This window comes from Arachis ipaensis, chromosome B5 (genome assembly GCF_059453495.1).
Source record: "Arachis ipaensis isolate K30076 ecotype BB chromosome B5, ASM5945349v1, whole genome shotgun sequence".
NCBI lineage: Eukaryota > Viridiplantae > Streptophyta > Magnoliopsida > Fabales > Fabaceae > Arachis > Arachis ipaensis.
In genome coordinates this window covers 27265361-27285850 of record NC_142440.1, presented here as the reverse complement: position 1 = coordinate 27285850, position 20490 = coordinate 27265361, and the positions used below count along the sequence as shown (strand labels likewise).

At 39.3% G+C, this 20490-nt stretch overlaps 1 protein-coding gene and 2 pseudogenes across 1 annotated transcript; 2 read left to right on the top strand and 1 right to left on the bottom strand.

Annotated features, from left to right (window-relative positions):
* Positions 1-465: 465 nt before the first annotated feature.
* Positions 466-1661, bottom strand: LOC148563677 (uncharacterized). Its single transcript, XM_088486897.1, has 4 exons — positions 1654-1661; positions 1277-1450; positions 1103-1192; positions 466-781 (listed from the first exon to the last, which is right to left on the bottom strand). The coding sequence occupies exons 1-4, from the start codon at positions 1659-1661 to the stop codon at positions 466-468; spliced, it is 588 nt and encodes a 195-aa protein (XP_088343023.1).
* An 850-nt stretch (positions 1662-2511) lies between these two features.
* LOC107643389 (protein FAR1-RELATED SEQUENCE 5-like) lies at positions 2512-19074 on the top strand (annotated as a pseudogene).
* Positions 19075-19237: 163 nt separating this feature from the next.
* Positions 19238-20102, top strand: LOC107640406 (1-deoxy-D-xylulose-5-phosphate synthase 2, chloroplastic pseudogene; annotated as a pseudogene).
* The last annotated feature ends 388 nt before the right edge of the window (positions 20103-20490 follow it).

Genomic DNA, 20490 nt, shown 5'->3' with positions numbered 1-20490 from the left:
TTTGTCTAAATTCCCGATTTACTTACTTTTTTTCAAGTACAATTCATAATGTACTTATCGTGGCCTTTGAATATACTCTAATTAAGTAGCCAAGATATCTTTGGCCACTAACAAAGTAACACCTAATTGAGAAATGGGGGATGCTCCCATAAAGTTGCACAAAATATCTTTTTGTAAAGATGCTTATGTGTCGTTATATTATTGGGCGTTTAATGAACCGATTTTTTTAGATTTTTTAACTAACCAGAATAAAACCGATTTTTTATAGTAATAATCAATATTCTAAAAATCGGCCGAACCATCCGGTCTAATCGATTCAACCGGAACCAACCTGAAAAATGGTCTGGTCCACTTTCCAAAATCCACCCCTTCCCTCTAACACCCACCCCACCCCCACCCCCCCCCCCCCAAAAAATTCGTGAATCACTATAACTATCCCCCTGAAATCTGAACCCAAGGTCAAACTCACCCAACAAAAATCCTAAGTTCTCCTTGCAACGGTTCCGCTGCAGTGCCGCCGCCGTCCGTGCTGTCGGCGCCCCTGCTTCCTCTCTTGTAGCTCGGCGTCCTCCTTCCCCCTGTCCCCGTCCTCCCTGGCTTCTCTCGAACTTGGAGCAGCTCGCCGCTGTGTCGCCACTCGCCGCTTTGTCGCCACTCGCTGTCGTTTCGCCGGTCGCCGTCTATGTCTCCATCGAAGGTTAGCGGCACTGCCTTCACTTCTTTGGTTCTTCTCTTCCTTTTATGCCCTGTTGCTGATCTTTGAATGTGAAATTGTGAATGGATAAATAGTCGACTGGGTATTCTTCTCGGTCTTTTTACTTTCCTTGGGCTAGTCTTGGATCTTTCTGTCTCTAAGCGTGTGATAGATTGATTCTAAAAAGGCTTGGAAAAATCCCTGTATTCCAATATCTCATGCTCTAGCGAATCTTCTTTATAGTAGTAAATTGTTCACCTCCTCTTTGATATCCTAGATTATGAAATCATAGGGTTCGATTGGTCGTCTGATGAGGTTGAAATCCCTTTCTCTTTGAGCTTTGTAGCATTTATCTTCAGGGGTCTGATTCTCAGTAGTGAATGACAAAGAAATGTGGAATGTCAAGCTGTGAAACTGAAATCATCAATCTTTCTTTTGCATTGATTTTGTGCTGTTGCTCTTTTTTTAATTCCTGAAATTTTTGTTAGAATTTTCTTACTGCTGCTAAAATTAGAAATCAAATCATTATTGAAATTTTTGTTTAGCTTTATTGATTTCAGGTTTAGTGTGATTAGGGATTACTTGTTACTATTTTTTAACGATTGTTGCTGAATGCTAAAAATGGAAATCAAATCAAGTGTTGTTTGTTGCTGAATGCTGAATGCTGTTGGTAGTATTAATTTTGCACTGTTATTAATTTTCTGGTTGTGCTGCTGCTGCTGTGGGTTCTGGTGTGCTGTTGTGTGTTTTGTGGCTCTGCTGTGTTGATCATCTTTCTCAATTGTCAATGTTCACTCGTCACTTGCATTGTGTTGATCATCTTTCTCAATTGTCAATTTTCTTTATCAAAATTGAGAAGGAAAATGGCAATCTGAACTAGCAAAAGGATTTTCGCAGCATCAGCGTGTGCTCACAATCGCAGGAACAAAAAAACTAACTCTTTTTCTGCCTTCTAGTACCTCTTCATATTTTCTTCTATTTCTGCACTCGTTCATTGTATAGTAAGTCAACCCTCTGGATTACTGGCATAATTGAATTGGAGATTTAAGAGAGATAGTTGGTTTCTTAATACTAAAAATTCACCTTTAGTTTTGATCTAATTGTTTTGTTTAGTAGGAACTAATAGAATCTCTTCATGGCTTTATCATTGTTGTTTTCTAAGTTATACTAGTTTCTTGTAAGAGAATTAATGCTAGCTAGTCTAGCCTTCCGTTTAGCACAAATATCAATATGTAAATACGGCCATTTTATCAAAACTATAGTCACAATTAGGAAGTTTAATTTAATAGTATATGATGCAGATATGCCTACAATACAGATATTTGAGCAGAAATAACGTATTTGTACGTTATAGCATATGTTGCGGAATAGGATAATAACAATTAAGAGTATTGAGTATTGATATACTTGTTATCTCTCTTTGAAAACTTTTTGTATTTACTGTTTTAATTTAGCTTTGCATTCTCTCAGGACTTCTTGGAATAACGTTTTAATAAGGAGGATATATATTTTAGGTAGGTTTGTTTGATTATTTAAAAAAGACAAATTTCAGTTAAATACATTTTTTAGCATCATTTTTAAGCATCACCCTTCATTCACTAGCCTAGCTTGCATATTCTTTGCATTTGATAAGACCAAGTATTTTTGCTACTTCATTTGCTGATTAATCTTTATTTCATCTAATGGATCGGAGCAAAGAATTATCATAACAAGTAATAGTCAGTCACTTTCAAAGGTTTTAATTAATTAATACTAATAGCTTTTAATAAAAAATTGTTATTTATTGCCCTTTGATTAATTCATCTCATTAGGGTGCAATGGATGTTGACTCGGAACCACTCAGTTCACAAGACAGCGTCGAAGATTGCATGATGACTGGTGTGGAAGAAAATATTAACTGCACTTGTGATTGCGGTGGCAGCAGTAGTAAGTGTGTGTCTGTGATGGCCGATGATATTATAAACCAGACCTTTGAAACATCGGATGTAGCTTATAACTTGTTTGTACGTTATGCGAGGTGTCTCGGGTTTGGAGTTTGCAAGGGTGATACAGCACGTGGAAAAGATGGAACATAGCGCAGAAAGAGGTTTTTTTGCAGCAAGGAAGGAAAGAGAGCTGAGAAATACATATCTAGTTCGACTAGGAAGAGGGAGCAAAGAGCGTTGACTCGCACTGGTTGTGAAGCCATGCTTGCGGTGTATTTTGACACCAAAACTTCGACTTGGAGGGTTAAAAAATTAGTCAAGAAGCACAACCACGATCTTGTCCCACAATCCTTGGTACACCTAATTCCAAACCACCGAGGGTTGACTGAGCTACAAAAAGCTCAGGCGAATACCATGCATGATCATGGTCTTCCAACCTCTAAAATAATGGGTCTAATGGTAGGCCAAGCCGGTGGTTATGCAAATATCGGGTTCACAAAGAAGGACCTAGATAATCACTTTCAAAGAACTCGTCTTGCAAAGCTCAGTGGTGGGGATTCCAATGCGACGATTAGCTATCTACTTGGGAAAGCTGATGTCGACCCGATGGCCATGGCAAGGTACAGTGCTACTGATGAAGGTCGGCTGGCAAATTTATTTTGGGCAGACAGCATTTGTAGGTCCGATTATCAGTACTTTGGAGATGTGCTTGCATTCGATACAACCTACTGGAAGAATAAGTACAGAAGGCTGTTGGTAATCTTCTCAGGTTGTAACCATCACCGCCAAACATGTATATTTGGCTTTGCCTTGGTAGAGGACGAACGGACAGCAACATATACGTGGTTGTTGCAAAACTTTCTAGAAGTCATGCTGAATAAGTCTCCCAGTGTTGTGGTCACAGACGGTGACGAAGCAATGAAGGCAGCAATTCAAGAAATCTTCCCGGATGCAACTCACCGATTATATGGATGGCACATTCAGAAGAATGTAACGGAAAACATAAAAAACAAAAATTTTTCCAACAACTTCAGAAGATGTTTGTATGATCCATGGCATCCGGATGAATTTGAAGAATATTGGGAGAATATGATAAAAAAAAATATGGATTGGAGGAAAATGAATGGGTTCTAAATGAATATGAGAAGAGGAAAAGTTGGGCAAGCACTTACTTGAGGGATAAATTCTGTGCTGGATTTAGAACAACATCAAGGTGTGAGGCGATAAACAACTTCATCAAGAGGTTTATTTGCATTCGCCAAAGTCTTCTAGAGTTGGTCCAAAATCTTGAACATGCTCTTAGGGACTATAGAAACAATGAATTAGTTTCTCAATTTAAGACGCTGTATGGGGAGCCCGTTCTAACTACTGGGCTAGAAGCATTGGAGCTTTCTGATGCCAATTTTTACACAAGGGAGATTCTTAGAGAAGTAAAAAAGGAGATTCAAAGAGTGGTCACATTAGATGTAATAAATGAGAAAAACATATGAACTACTGTTGTGTTAAAAGTTAAGGAGTGTGACAGGAGGCAACATATATATAACGTACTTTATGATCGCAATACTGAGCATATGGAATGTGAATGTAGTCGGTGGAGTAGTGAAGGCATTCCTTGCAGCCACATGTTTTGTGCAATGAAAAGGGTAGGTTTACAGAAGTTGCCAGATAGTCTTCTTTTGAAAAGATGGTCGAAGGATGCCAAGAAGTATCTGGATGAAAGTTCCCAAGGATGCACTACGCAAGACAGAGAAAGAATTTTTAATGCGCTATGGCGCATTGTCAGTGGTAGCTACGTGGATGGTATTCTTAGGAGCTTAAGATGGTCCTTCTTTCCATGACACTATGAATGAAGTCTGTCGTTGCACCCAAACACTAGAACAAAAATCTGGCTTGAAAAGACAAACAAGAGATTCTCCCATGCTAAACTTTGTTGGTGACCTTTCAGTGGTCAAGACAAAAGGATCACCCAAGGGGAAAAAGGAGAGGGGTAAACGGAGGTGCACTAAATGCAACGGTGCTAGTCATGTAAAGAATAAATGTCCTGTGAGGAATGACGGTGACGATGTGGGTGATAAGACTGGTAGTGGCGCACAAGCTAGCGTTGGTACTGAAGAGGTCAGTAAGATACAATATTGCATTAGTTGTTACTTGAATTAAAATAAACCGGTAACCTCTATATTGTAGTTATACTTGATAGAATTTTTGACTCCATGTATTTTTTTTTCATAGGAGCTTCCCAAGGACCCTGTGGCTTCTCAAGAGACATTAGCAGCGCTAAATACAGAAGTAAATGCATCTGTACAGCAAGAGTTTGGGCTAGGTGATTCAGGATTGATTAATGGCCATGAGACTCCCATCCCACCGTATGGAAGTCATCATCAGTGGCTATTACATGTATAAATAATAAGAGATGAATAATTGCATTGTTGAAACTTAGTGTTTTGGTAAGTTTTAAACTATTTGAAATCACATTATGATTCGCTGAAGTCCTTTTTATTTCTCTCAAATTTGTTTGTGCTGTGGAGAACAGGTTCTACAACTAGGACATTATTCGAAGTTCAATGGGATGCAGTAGCATGTACTTGTATATACTCATGAGAGTATGGTTTAAGATGTTAGTTAAATTCTTGGATTTCAAATAGTAGTGCTTTGAGATTGATATAATTTTTTTATAATTAAATTTTAAGATATTTATCATAACTTGTCATCGTTACACTCGGCTTAAATGTGCAGAAGGATTCAATAGTTTTGATTTATATAGTTAAAATCTTATTGATTCTTATTCATGCTAAAATTCAAAAGGGTCTCTTGTTGGTTCTTATTCATGCTAAAATGCATGCTAAAATTCTGTTTGATTTACGAAATGTATGGAAAAATTATTATAACTATAATATACCTTCCATAGTTGATGTCTTGACAAGTATCAATCTGTGTGCTAAAGAAAAAGACGATTTAGAACCTGTGTTCTCTTCCTGAGAAAAAGAGAGTATTGCAACTACCTCTTCCAGAGGGATCTCTGCAACAGTCCCATGATAACTCCAGAGGTGAAGCCATGCGATCCTTTGATCAGCAACATTTTGGTCGTCACCATGCTAAGAAATCAGTGATACAACTGGATGAAGAAATACAGAAGGTATTTCTTGAATATTTATAGTATATTTGAAAAATAAAATTGGCTTACTGGAATTATTTTTAGATAAAAGAATAATTTTCTGAACAAGAAAAGAGAATGGAGGACAAGAGATCCTCATGTAAATGGAAACCAATTGATGAGCGGATATTTTATACGCTTTTTGGGGTTAATTTCATATAGTTTTTAGGATATTTTTGTTAGTTTTTAGTCTAATTCTTTTTGTTTTTAGGAAAAATTCATATTTCTGGACTTTACTATGAGTTTTGTGTTTTTCTGTAATTTCAGATATTTTTCTGGCTGAAATTGAGGGAGCTGAGCAAAAATCTGATCCAGGCTGAAAAAGGACTGCTGATGCTGTTGGATTCTGACCTTCCTGCACTCAAAGTGGATTTTCTGGAGCTACAGAACTTGAAATGGCGTGCTTCCAATTGCGTTGGAAAGTAGACATCCAGGGCTTTCCAGCAATATATAATAGTCCATACTTTGCTCAAGGATAGATAACGTAAACTGGCGTTCAACGCCAGTTCTCTGCCCAATTCTGGCGTCCAGCGCCAGAAAAGGATTAAAAGTTGGAGTTCAACGCCAGAAATGGATCCAAACCTGGCGTTGAACGCCCAAAACAGCCTTATGCACGTGAATTGCTTAAGTCTCAGCCCAAGCACACACCAAGTGGGCCCCAGAAGTGGATCTCTGCACCATCTATCATAGTTTACTCATTTTCTGTAAACCTAGGCTACTAGTTTAGTATTTAAACAACTTTTAGAGACTTATTTTGTATCTCATGACATTTTTAGATCTGAACTTTGTACTCTTTGACGGCATGAGTCTCTAAACTCCATTGTTGGGGGTGAGGAGCTCTGCTGTATCTCGATGAATTAATGCAAGTATTTCTGTTTTCCATTCAAACACGCTTGTTCCTATCTAAGATGTTCATTCGCGCCTAACTGTGATGAAGGTGATGATCCGTGACACTCATCACCTTCCTCAAACCATGAACGTGTGCCTGACAACCACCTCCGTTCTATATCCGATTGAATGAGTATCTCTTAGATCTCTTAATTAGAATCTTCGTGGTATAAGCTAGAACTGATGGCGGCATTCATGAGAATCCGGAAAGTCTAAACCTTGTCTGTGGTATTCCGAGTAGGATTCAATGATTGAATGACTGTGACGAGCTTCAAACTCGCGAGTGCCGGGCGTTAGTGACAGACGCAAAAGGACGAAGAATCCTATTCCAGCATGATCGAGAACCGACAGATGATTAGCCGTGCTGTGACAGAGCATGTGAGCATATTCTTCACTGAGAGGATGGGATGTAGCCATTGACGACGGTGAACCCCTACATACAGCTTGCCATAGGAGGACGTGCGTGCATGAATCAGAAGACAGAGGAAAGCAGAGATTCAGAAGACAAAGCATCTCCAAAACTCCAACATATTCTCCATTACTGCATAACAAGTAACCTTTAATTCATGCTCTCTCGTTTATTCGCAATTCAACTGATAAACATAATTGACTTCCTGACTAAGATTTACAAGATAACCATAGATTGCTTCAAACCAACAATCTCCGTGGGATTCGACCCTTACTCACGTGAGGTATTACTTGGACGACCCAGTGCACTTGCTGGTTAGTGGTACGAGTTGTGAAAAGTGTGGTTCACAATTCATGCACCAAGTTTTTGGCGCCGTTGTCGGGGATTGTTCGTGTTTGAACAACTGACGGTTTATTTTGTTGCTTAGATTAGGAAAATTTTTTCTTTTTGGTTTAGAGTCTCTTATTATTGTTCTTGGTTAAAAATATCCTTCTTCAAAACAAGTGTTACATTTACTGCCCAATTGGCTAGAGCGTTGGTCTAAGTCCGTGGCAGTTTGGTACACTCTTTTTAAAATATTTTTCAAAAATAATATTTTCTCTATTAAATTTTGTGCCAAACTTTAAGTTTGGTGTTTTCCTGTTGATTTCCCTTGATTTTCGAAAATTTTGGTTTGGTTTTTTAAAAAAAAATTTTAAGTTTGGTGTTCCTTCTTCATGTTCTTGTGTTCTTGTGAGTCTTCAAAGTGTTCTTGAGTTTTCCTTGTGTCTTGATATTAAAATTTTTAAGTTTGGTGTTCCTTGGTGTTTTCTCTCTCTCCTCTTTAAATTCAAAAATATTTTTTCTCTCTATTTTTAAGCTAATTGTCGAAAATTTCCTTTAAAAATTCAAAAATATTTTTTTTAAATTGAAAACCTTTTTCAAAAATCATCATATCCTTTTCAAAACTTCCTAACCACTTTCTCTCTCCTCTTTTTTCGAAAATCTTCACCCATTTTTATTTATTTTATTTTAATTTATTTTATTTTTGAAATAAATAAATAAATTAAATAAATAAAAATATTTTCTCTATTTTACATCATCTCCCTTTCTCCATCATGGATCTAAGCGAAAATGAACAGTCCAGAAGGACTCTGGGGTTATATTCTAACCCCTCTACTGCTTCATATGGGAGTAGCATCTGCATACCCTCCATTGGAGTCGGTAGCTTTGAGTTGAATCCTCAGCTCATTATCATGGTGCAGCAAAGTTGCCAGTATTCCGGTCTTCTACAGGAAGAACCTACAGAGTTTCTGGCACAGTTTCTACAGATTGCTGACACAGTACATGATAAAGAAATAGATCAGGATGTCTACAGACTATTACTGTTTCCATTTGCTGTAAAAGATCAAGCTAAGAGGTGGTTGAATAACCAACCTAAGGCCAGCATAAGGACATGGAAACAGCTGACAAAAAAATTCCTGAATCAATACTTTCCCCCAAAACGGATGACACAGCTAAGGCTGGACATCCAAGGCTTTAAACAAGGAGATAGTGAATCTCTTTATGATGCCTGGGAGAGATACAGAGAGATGCTACGAAAATGCCCTTCTGAAATGTTTTCAGAATGGGTTCAGTTAGACATCTTCTATAATGGGCTTGCTGAAGGAGCTCAGATGTCTCTGGATTACTCAGCTGGTGGATCTATCCACATGAGAAAGACAATTGAAGAGGCTCAAGAGCTCATTGATACAGTTGCCAGGAATCAGCATCTGTACCTAAGCAGTGACCCTTCCATGAAAGAAGAGGTCAAAACAGCAACTGCTGAACTCAGTCCTGTAAAACAAGTTGCTGAATTCAATCAGCAATTGGACTTTCTGACAAAGCAGTTAGCCGAATTCAAAGATAGACTACAAGAGACAAGGATGACTAATATACATATGGACGAACAGTTTAAGCAAACAAAGCAGCAGCTATCAAGGCAAATAACAGAAGAATGCCAAGCAGTTCAACTAAGAAGTGGGAAAACGTTAAATATCCCACCTCAAGGCAGCAAAAAGCTAAGAAATGAGCAAACCACCTAAAATTCACCTGAGGACAGTAAGAGCCCAGGGAAAAGTAATTCTGGAACTAAAACGCCAGAAATTTGGTAGAAGGCTGGCACTGAACGCCCAGACCATGCTCAGGACTGGCGTTCAACGCCAGAAACAAGGCAGGACTGGCGTTCAATGCCAGAAATGGGCAAGGATCTGGCGTTGAATGCCCAAAATGGGCAAGATCTGGCGCTGAACGCCCAAAATGGGCACAGTTCTGGCGTTCAGACGCCAGGAGCAGACAAGGAGTTGGCATCTAACGTCACTCCAGTCTCTAACTCTGGCACTCAACTGCCAGTGAGGGATCAGACACACACAAATGCTGATAACAACCCCTCTAAAAGAGCTCCTTCAACCACTTCTGTAGGCAATAAACCTACAGCAACTAAGGTTGAAGAATATAAAGCCAAGATACCTTATCCTCAAAAACTCCGGAAAGAGGAGCAGGATAAGCAATTTGCTCGCTTTGCAGATTACCTCAGGACTCTTGAAATAAAGATTCCATTTGCAGAAGCACTTGAGAAAATACCTTCTTATGCCAAGTTCATGAAAGAGATCTTGAGTCATAAAAAGGATTGGAGAGAAACAGAAAGAGTTCTCCTCACTGAAGAATGCAGTGCAGTCATTCTGAAGAGCTTTCCTGAAAAGCTTAAAGACCCTGGGAGTTTTCTGATACCATGCATATTAGAAGGTAATTGCACCAAGACAGCTTTATGCGATCTTGGGGCAAGCATCAACCTAATACCTGCATCCACTATCAGACAGCTTGGTTTAACTGAAGAAGTTAAACCAACCCGGATATGTCTCCAACTTGCTGATGGCTCCACTAAATACCCGTCAGGCGTGATTGAAGACATGATTGTCAGAGTTGGGCCATTCGCCTTTCCCACTAACTTTGTTGTGTTGGAAATGGAGGAGCACAAGAGTGCTACTCTCATTCTAGGAAGACCCTTCCTAGCAACTGGACGATCCCTCATTGACGTCCAACAGGGGGAAATAACCCTGAGAGTCAATGATGATGAGTTTAAGTTGAACGCTGTCAAAGCCATGTAGTATCCTGACACATCAAAAGACTGCATGAAAGTTGATCTTATTGACTCTTTGGTAGAAGAGATCAACATGGCCGAGAGTCTCGAATCAGAGTTGGAAAACATCTTTAAAGATGTTCAACCTGATTTAGAGGATTCAGAGGACATGAAAGAGCCTCTGAAATTTCTTCTGGAAGAGGAAAAACCTCCTAAACCCGAACTCAAGCCATTACCACCATCCTTGAAATATGCGTTTCTGGGAGAAGGTGACACTTTTCCAGTGATCATAAGCTCTGCTTTAAATTCATAGGAAGAGGATGCACTTATTCAAGTGCTAAGGACACACAAGACAGCTCTTGGGTGGTCCATAGGTGACCTTAAGGGCATAAGCCCAGCTAGATGCATGCACAAAATCTTATTAGAGGATAATGCTAAACCAGTGGTTCAACCACAGAGGCGGCTAAATCCAGCCATGAAAGAAGTAGTGCAGAAAGAGGTCACCAAACTACTAGAGGCTGGGATTATTTATCCTATTTCTGATAGCCCCTGGGTGAGCCCTGTCCAAGTCGTCCCAAAAAAGGGAGGCATGACAGTGATTCATAATGAAAAAAATGAACTGGTTCCTACAAGAACAGTTACAGGGTGGCGCATGTGTATTGACTACAGAAGACTCAATACCGCCACCAGAAAGGATTATTTTCCTTTACCATTCATAGACCAGATGCTAGAAAGACTGGCAGGTCATGATTATTACTGCTTTCTGGATGGCTACTCAGGCTATAACCAGATTGCAGTAGATCCTCAGGATCAAGAGAAAACAGCATTCACATGTCCATCTGGAGTATTTGCTTACAGAAGGATGCCATTTGGGCTATGTAATGTGCCTGCAACCTTCCAGAGATGCATGCTCTCTATTTTCTCTGATATGGTGGAAAATTTTCTGGAAGTCTTCATGGATGACTTCTCAGTATATGGAGACTCATTCAGCTCCTGTCTTGATCACCTGAAACTTGTTCTGAAAAGATGCCAAGAGACCAACCTAGTTTTAAACTGGTAAAAATGTCACTTCATGGTGACTGAGGGGATTGTCCTTGGGCATAAAATCTCAAACAAGGGAATAGAGGTAGATCAAGCAAAAATAGAGGTAATTGAAAAATTATCACCACCTGCCAATGTTAAGGCAATCAGAAGCTTTCTGGGGCATGCAGGATTCTATAGGAGGTTTATAAAGGATTTTTCAAAAATCGCAAAACCTCTAAGCAATCTGCTAGCTGCTGACACGCCATTTGTGTTTGACACAGAGTGCCTGCAGGCGTTTGAAACGCTGAAAGCTAAGCTGGTCATAGCACCAGTCATTTCTGCACCAGACTGGACGTTACCATTTGAGCTAATGTGTGATGCCAGTGATCACGCCATGGGTGCAGTATTGGGACAGAGGCATGACAAGCTTCTGCATGTCATTTATTATGCTAGTCGCGTTTTAAATGATGCCCAGAAAAATTACACAACCACAGAAAAAGAATTACTTGCAATGGTTTATGTCATTGACAAGTTCAGATCATACTTAGTAGGATCAAAAGTGATTGTATATACTGACCACGCTGCTCTTAAATATCTACTCACAAAGCAGGATTCAAAACCCAGGCTCATCAGATGGGTGTTGCTTCTGCAAGAGTTTGATATAGAAATAAGAGACAGAAAAGGGACAGAGAACCAAGTGGCTGATCATCTGTCCCGGATAGAGCCAGTAGAAGGGACGCCCCTCCCCTCTCTTGAGATCTCTGAGACTTTTCCGGATGAGCATTTATTCGCCATTCAAGAAACACCATGGTTTGCCGATATTGCAAACTATAAAGCTGCAAGGTTCATACCCAAGGAGTACAACAATATACAAAAGAAGAAATTAATTACTGATGCAAAGTACTACTTGTGGGATGAACCTTATCTCTTTAAGAGATGTGCAGATGGAATAATTCGTAGGTGTGTGCCTAGGGAAGAAGCACAGAGGATCCTATGGCACTGCCATAGATCTCAATATGGAGGTCATTTCGGAGGCGAGCGAACAGCCACCAAGGTCCTCCAATGTGGCTTCTATTGGCCCACACTCTATAAAGATTCCCGAGAGTTTGTACGTAACTGTGACAGTTGCCAAAGAGCCGGTAATCTGCCTCATGGTTACGCCATGCCTCAATAAGAAATCTTGGAAATTGAGTTGTTTGACGTATGGGGAATTGACTTCATGGGACCCTTCCCACCATCATACTCAAACACTTATATTCTGGTGGCAGTTGACTATGTATCAAAATGGGTTGAGGCCATTGCCACACCCACCAATGATACTAAAATAGTGCTGAAGTTCCTCCAAAAACATATCTTTAGCAGGTTTGGTGTCCCTAGAGTACTAATCAGTGATGGGGGCACTCACTTCTGCAATAAACAGCTTTACTCTGCCATGGTTCGATATGGAATTCGCCATAAGGTGGCTACTCCATATCATCCACAAACTAATGGGCAAGCTGAAGTCTCTAACAGAGAATTAAAGAGAATCCTAGAACGGACAGTAAGTACCCGTAGAAAGGATTGGGCACGGAGCTTGGATGATGCTCTGTGGGCTTACAGAACAGCATTCAAGACCCCTATAGGGACCTCTCCATACCAACTTGTGTATGGTAAGGCATGTCACTTGCCCGTGGAACTGGAACATAAAGCCTACTGGGCAACCAGATTCCTAAACTTTGATGCCAAATCAGCAGGAGAAAAAAGATTGCTCCAGCTAAATGAGCTAGAGGAATTCAGATCTACAGCTTTCGAAAATGCCAAGCTTTATAAAGAGAAATAAAAAAAGTGGCATGACAAAAAGCTGTCATCTAGAATCTTTGAGCCAGGACAGAAGGTTCTACTGTTCAACTCTAGACTCAGGCTATTCCTCGGGAAATTGAAATCCCGGTGGAGGGGACCATACGTGATTACAAGTGTATCACCATATGGTTATGTGGAGCTTCAAGATATTGATTCTGATAAGAGGTTCATTGTCAATGGACAGAGAATCAAGCACTATCTTGAAGGCAACATTGAGCAAGAATGCTCAAGACTGAAGCTAGACTAAAAGCTCAGCAAGGTCCAGCTAAAGACAATAAAGAAGCGCTTACTGGGAGGCAACCCAGCCATGGGGCATCAATCCTCTAAGCATTTTGCCCTATTTTTATTTTTTATTTGTTTATATAAAGTTCACTGACACTAAGGTAAAGAATAAATTTTATAAATTCACAGGGTCACAAAAGGAATCTGCACTCAAAACAGAGAAAAAGAGCTCACTGGCAAGAAAACGCCAGTAAGGGGCCATTTTGGGCGTTCAACGCCCAAAAGGGGCAGCCAGTGGGCGCTGAACGCCAATAAGGGTAGCAATCTGGCGTTCAACGCCAGAAAAGGGCAACAACTGGGCATTGAACGCCCAGGAGATCAGCATTTGGGCGTTGAACGCCCAAAACAGGCAGTGTTTGGGCGTTCAAACGCTAGGATGGCAGGGAGGAGGCAAACTCATTTTTCTTCATATTTTTTCATCCTAATCTTGATTTTCATACTTCAATTCATGATTTCTTGCATAAACATGTCAAGAACCCTGATTTCTAAAATCCCTAATTTCTAAAAATCCTACTTTAAAAATGTCAAATGTATCTTAATCCATAAGCACCAAGCCTCTTTGCAAATTCAATCCAACTCTTTTCAAATCCTATTTTCAAAACAAATCTAATTTTTTTCCAACTAATATCTTTTTCAAGTCTCCACATTATCTTTTTCAAAAAATCTTTCATATCTTTTCAATTTTAACTATATCCTCTCTTATCATATCTTCTATCTTATCTTTTCCAAATCAATCTTTTTATCATATCTTTATCTCTTTTTTCGAAAACCCACCCTCCCCCCCCCTTTAAATTTGGGTTCGGCCTCCCTTCTCCTCCATCAAAAATTGCACCTAGCTCTCCTTCCATCCTTCTCCTTTCTTTTCTTTTGCTTGAGGACAAGCAAACCTCTAAATTTGGTGTGTTTATCCGAGATCACTAAGATCATGGCTCCTAAAGGAAAACAACCCACTCCAAGAGGCAAGAAAGAGAGCGTTCCAAAATCACTTTGGAATCAAGGGAAGTTCTTATATAAAGAACATTCAGACCATTATAACAAAATAATGGGTCTGAGATCAGTGATCCCGGAAGTTAGATTCGATCTGAAAGAAGATGAATATCCGGAGATCCAGGAGCAAATTCGAATCAGGAACTGGGAAGTCCTAGCTAATCCTGAAACGAAGGCGGGAAGGAATATGATCCAGGAGTTCTATGCTAATATGTGGCAGACTGATAAGCAAAAACTATCTGGAACTGCTTTCTATGAATATCGGACCATGGTCAGAGAAAAGATTGTTCATACCACCCCTGACAAGATCAGAGAGATCTTAAAGCTACCTCAGCTGAAAGATGATCCAGATTCCTTCAACAGGAGAATGATGAGAACAGACAAGGGTCTGGATAAGATTCTAGAGGACATATGTATCCCTGGAGCCAGGTGGACCACCAACACAAAGGGTGTCCCAAATCAACTCAAGAGAGAAGATCTCAAACCAGTCGCCAGACGATGGCTGGACTTCATTGGGCATTCTCTGTTGCCTACTAGCAACCGTTTTGAAGTCACTGTTAAAAGGGCAGTGATGATCCATTGCATCATGATGGGAAAAGAAGTGGAAGTCCATCAGCTGATCTCAGCTGAACTCTACAAAATTGCTAACAAAAATTCTAAAGAGGCCAGGTTGGCTTATCCAAGCGTGATATCTCTGCTCTGCAAGGATGCTGGAGTAAGGATGGGAATAACTGAGTATATCTCAGTTGAGAAGCCAATCACCAAAGCATCAATGGAAAAACAACAAGCACAGGATGATCCCACCAAGAAGAAAACACAGGAATTTCTCCCAGAAATCCCTCAATCTGAATACTGGGAGTATCTTGAGACATCTGTTACCAAGATACGGGAAGCTATGGAACAAATAATAAAAGAACAGAAGGAGCACAGTCAAATTCTTACCTATATGTTTAAAGAACAAGAGGAGCAAGGGCGTGACTTAAGGGACTTGAAGCGCCAGAAGTTATCTCTTGCAGGACCAAGCACCCCAAAGATCAGAGGAACCCCCGTTCTCCCAGAATAAAGGTTGTTAATTTCCAATTTCTGCCTTAACTCTGTGATAGTGTCCTTATAGAAGTTTACCTTAGGAGTCATATAGTAGTAATTAGTATCTATTTTGATCTTATCTCCAATTAAGCTATAGTTCATTTTTCTCATCATCAGCAAACATGAATAAAGTAGTAGATCTTTTGAATAAGAGGCAATAAAATTTCGAGTTTTAATAAGAGAAATTCTAATTAGTTAAATGTGGTGGCAATGTTTTCTGTCTTCTGAATGAATGCTTGAACAGTGCATATGTCTTTTGAATTTGTTGCTTAAGACTGTTAAATATGTTGGCTCTTGAAAGAATGATGAACATGAGACATGTTATTGATGATCTAAAAAATCATAAAAATGATTCTTGAAGCAAGAAAAAGCAGCAAAGAACAAAGCTTGCAGAAAAAAAAAATAGCGAAAAAAAAAGAGAAAAAAAAATTTTAGAAAGAAAAAGAAAAAGCAAGCAGAAAAAAGCCAATAGCCCTTAAAACCAAAAGGCAAGGGTAATAAAAAGGATCCAAAGGCTTTGAGCATCAGTGGATAGGAGGGCCAAAAAGGAATAAAATCCTGGCCTAAGCGGCTAAACCAAGCTGTCCCTAACCATGTGATTGTGGCGTGAAGGTGTCAAGTGAAAACTTGAGACTGAGTGGTTAAAGTCAAGGTCCAAGCAAAAAGAAGAGTGTGCTTAAGAACTCTGGACACCTCTAATTGGGGACTTTAGCAAAGCTGAGTCACAATCTGAAAAGGTTCACCCAGTTATGTGTCTGTGGCATTTATGTATCCGGTGGTAATACTGGAAAATAAAGTGCTTAGGGCCACGGCCAAGACTCATAAAGAAGCTGTGTTCAAGAATCATCACACTAAACTAAGAAAATCAATAACACTATCTGAATTCTGAGTTCCTATAGATGCCAATCACTCTGAGCTTCAATAGATAAAGTGAGATGCCAAAACTGTTCAGAAGCAAAAAGCTACTAGCCCCGCTCATCTAATTAGAATCTGAGCTTCATTCAAAAACTCTGAGATATTATTGCTTCTCAACCCATTAGTCTTCTATTTTATTTGTCTAGTTGCTTGAGGACAAGCAACAGTTTAAGTTTGGTGTTGTGATGAGCGGATATTTTATACGCTTTTTGGGGTTAATTTCATATAGTTTTTAGGATGTTTTAGTTAGTTTTTAGTCTAATTCTTTTTGTTTTTAGGAAAAATTCATATTTCTGGACTTTACTATGAGTTTTGTGTTTTTCTGTAATTTCAGGTATTTTTCTGGCTGAAATTGAGGGAGCTGAGCAAAAATCTGATCCAGGCTGAAAAAGGACTGCTGATGCTGTTGGATTCTGACCTCCCTGCACTCAAAGTGGATTTTCTGGAGCTACAAAACTCTAAATGGCGTGCTTCCAATTGCGTTGGAAAGTAGACATCCAGGGATTTCCATCAATATATAATAGTTCATACTTTTCTCAAGGATAGATGACGTAAACTGGCGTTCAACGCCAGTTCTATGCCCAATTCTGGCGTCCAGCGCCAGAAAAGGATTAAAAGTTGGAGTTCAACGCCAGAAATGGATCCAAACCTGGCGTTGAACGCCCAAAACAGCCTTATGCACGTGAATTGCTTAAGTCTCAGCCCCAGCACACACCAAGTGGGCCCCAGAAGTGGATCTCTGCACCATCTATCATAGTTTACTCATTTTCTGTAAACCTAGGCTACTAGTTTAGTATTTAAACAACTTTTAGAGACTTATTTTGTATCTCATGACATTTTTAGATCTGAACTTTGTACTCTTTGATGGCATGAGTCTCTAAACTCCATTGTTGGGGGTGAGGAGCTCTGCTGTATTTCGATGAATTAATGCAAGTATTTCTGTTTTCCATTCAAACACGCTTGTTCCTATCTAAGATGTTCATTCGCGCTTAACTGTGATGAAGGTGATGATCCGTGACACTCATCACCTTCCTCAAACCATGAACGTGTGCCTGACAACCACCTCCGTTCTATATCCGATTGAATGAGTATCTCTTAGATCTCTTAATTAGAATCTTCGTGGTATAAGCTAGAACTGATGGCGGCATTCATGAGAATCCGGAAAGTCTAAACCTTGTCTGTGGTATTCCGAGTAGGATTCAATGATTGAATGACTGTGACGAGCTTCAAACTCGCGAGTGCCGGGCGTTAGTGACAGACGCAAAAGGACGAAGAATCCTATTCCAGCATGATCGAGAACCGACAGATGATTAGCCGTGCTGTGACAGAGCATGTGAGCATATTCTTCACTGAGAGGATGGGATGTAGCCATTGACGACGGTGAACCCCTACATACAGCTTGCCATAGGAGGACGTGCGTGCATGAATCAGAAGACAGAGGAAAGCAGAGATTCAGAAGACAAAGCATCTCCAAAACTCCAACATATTCTCCATTACTGCATAACAAGTAACCTTTAATTCATGCTCTCTCGTTTATTTGCAATTCAACTGATAAACATAATTGACTTCCTGACTAAGATTTACAAGATAACCATAGATTGCTTCAAACCAACAATCTACGTGGGATTCGACCCTTACTCACGTGAGGTATTACTTGGACGACCCAGTGCACTTGCTGGTTAGTGGTACGAGTTGTGAAAAGTGTGGTTCACAATTCGTGCACCACCAATGAAAGAAGACATTAAAGAGCAAAACTTTTCAATTTCTCGTCCTGTTTGAGGGTGAAATTCTCTCTAAAATGTCATGTGCTTTGAATAAAAATAGTGTGACTTAACTAGCAGGTAAAAATCATAGCCAAAGATAGTCGAAATATTCCTCTTTTAAGGTTTCTGTTTTGACGCATTCTGGTTCAAAAGTCAGTAAGTAGCAAGAATTTTGTGATTGTTGACTCAGCAAGAATGAAAAGCATATATTATGCTGGATTTATGTCTATAGAGCTTCAAACTTAAAGCATCAATACTTTTGCAACTTCTTTTGTTATCTTATGAAAAAGTTTTGCCAAGCTGGTAGGTTTCTTTTTACCGCAGTGACTATTTTGAAAAAATGAAGGAGATGCCCTTGATTTGTTGATAAATGGTTATTTGCTCTCTTTATCTAGTTTCATCTTGGATTTTAATCTGATAATTTCAAGCACATATTTACTTTGAATAATTAATACTTATGAAGGACAATTCTGCAGGTATATAGGAATGTCATTTTAAAAAATGAATACCAATCTTCAAAGCTATGTGAGGCACTGTACACCAATTGCGAGGACATGATGGATCGGCTTCAGGTTCTCAGACTACCTTCCATGGCAAAGTTTAATGCATTTTTCTATCATAATTGTAGCAGCAGCAGCGCATGATGAAGGTCTATTATCATAATTGCATTTTTCTGTCAACTTGTATTCTACCATATAATGGGGCATAATCTTTATAATTTCTTTTTCAATTTTTGCAGATGTTAGGGAAATTTAAGTCTCAATTTATAAAGGATTATAACCAAAGGCTTTTTAATTGGTTGGTGGCCTTCTCCCTCGTCATGGTCGTGATTGACCGCTTTATTATAAAGTTCATTTTGATCGAAATGGGAGCATTGTTACTTTTTATATTTCTTGAGACCTACACAAGGATGTTTTGGTCAGTAGAGTCACTGTACTATGATCCAGTTTGGCATTTTATAGTTACAACATGGAAAACTCTTGTTTATAGCCCAGTTCTTGATCTTGACAGGTAATTCAACTGTTTTTCATATTGATGCATCTGATACAAGTTGAAAGCTTTTAATGTTGCTGGTTTTAAATTTCTTGCTTTTGCTTCATGTGATACATATAATAAGAACCAATAGACTTAAGGCTCAGTTCTATTATAGAATCTATTATACACCATTGTTTCCATCCATGCCGCCATGGGGGTATGATCAGGTGGCACATGACGTGGACCTTCAGAAGCTTCTGGTGAGATTCGCTCTCGATAGAGCTAGCCTAGTTGGTGCTAATGGCCTAACTCATTGTGGCACATTTGACACAACGTTCATGGCTTGTTTTCCAAACATGGTGGTTATGGCTCCTTCTAATGAAACCGAACTCATGCACATGATAGCCATTGCTACAACCATAGATGACAGGCCTAGTTGGTTTAGGTTTCCGAGAGGGAATGGCGTTGGTTCCATTCTTCCAAATAACAACAAAGGCATGCCATTGGAGGTTGGTAAAGGCAAGGTGTTGAAAGAGGGAAGCAAGGTGGCTCTAGTTGGATATGGAACAATGGTACAAAGCTATGTGGCGGCAGCAAAGGTTGTTGAAGCACACGGCATCTCAACAACCGTGGCTGATGCTCGATTTTGCAAGCCTCTTGATGGACCATTGATGATGCAACTTGCAAGAGAGCATGAAATCTTGATAACAGTTGAAGAGGGTTTCATTGGAGGGTTTGGTTCTTATGTTTCTCATTTCCTTGGCCTCAATGGACTCCTTGATGGCAACCTTAAGGTCTACCTTTACTTAATTATTATATTGTGTGCAGCACCACACCATGTATATTCACCACCACACCTTTACTCTCATATATATATATATATATACCTACATGTTTGTGTTAGTGCAGTGGCGAGCCATGACTCTGCCTAATAGATACATTGAGCATGAATCTCAAAAGGATCAAATTCAAATAGCGGGGTTGAGTTCAAACCATATTGCAGCTACTGCTTTGTCATTAACCAATATTCAATGGGACAATCGTTTGCTTCTCAGCATGCAAATATGAACCTTATTATTAATAGGATTTCAAATGTAAATAAATATATAACACTAATAAATTAAAACTTTGCCAAAGATTTGTTATTAGACCATGTTTATTTGATTATTATTAAAACACGCCTGGCCTAGGATTTCAAATGTAAATAAATATATAACATTAATAAATTAAAACTCTGCCAAAGATTTGTTATTAGACCGTGTTTATTTGATGATTATTAAAACACCCCTGGCCTACTGATGGGAACATCAATTTGTACATGATAGAAAACATGGATGATTGGCTGCTATATAACTAACTTTTAAGACTCTTATATTGAGCAGAACATACAATTAAATGCAAACCGTTGATAAAATTCAACAATTACTCACAAAGGGCAAAGTTTGAACATGAAATA

What these genes read in the sequence shown, in the direction of transcription:
- LOC148563677 (XM_088486897.1), bottom strand. An exon ending in TCGTTAAAAAATAGTAACAA is followed by an intron (nt 1,193 to 1,276) that starts GTAATCCCTAAT and finishes TTTTAGCAGCAG; the next exon opens with TAAGAAAATTCTAACAAAAA. An exon ending in ATTGATGATTTCAGTTTCAC is followed by an intron (nt 782 to 1,102) that starts AGCTTGACATTC and finishes TCGACTATTTAT; the next exon opens with CCATTCACAATTTCACATTC.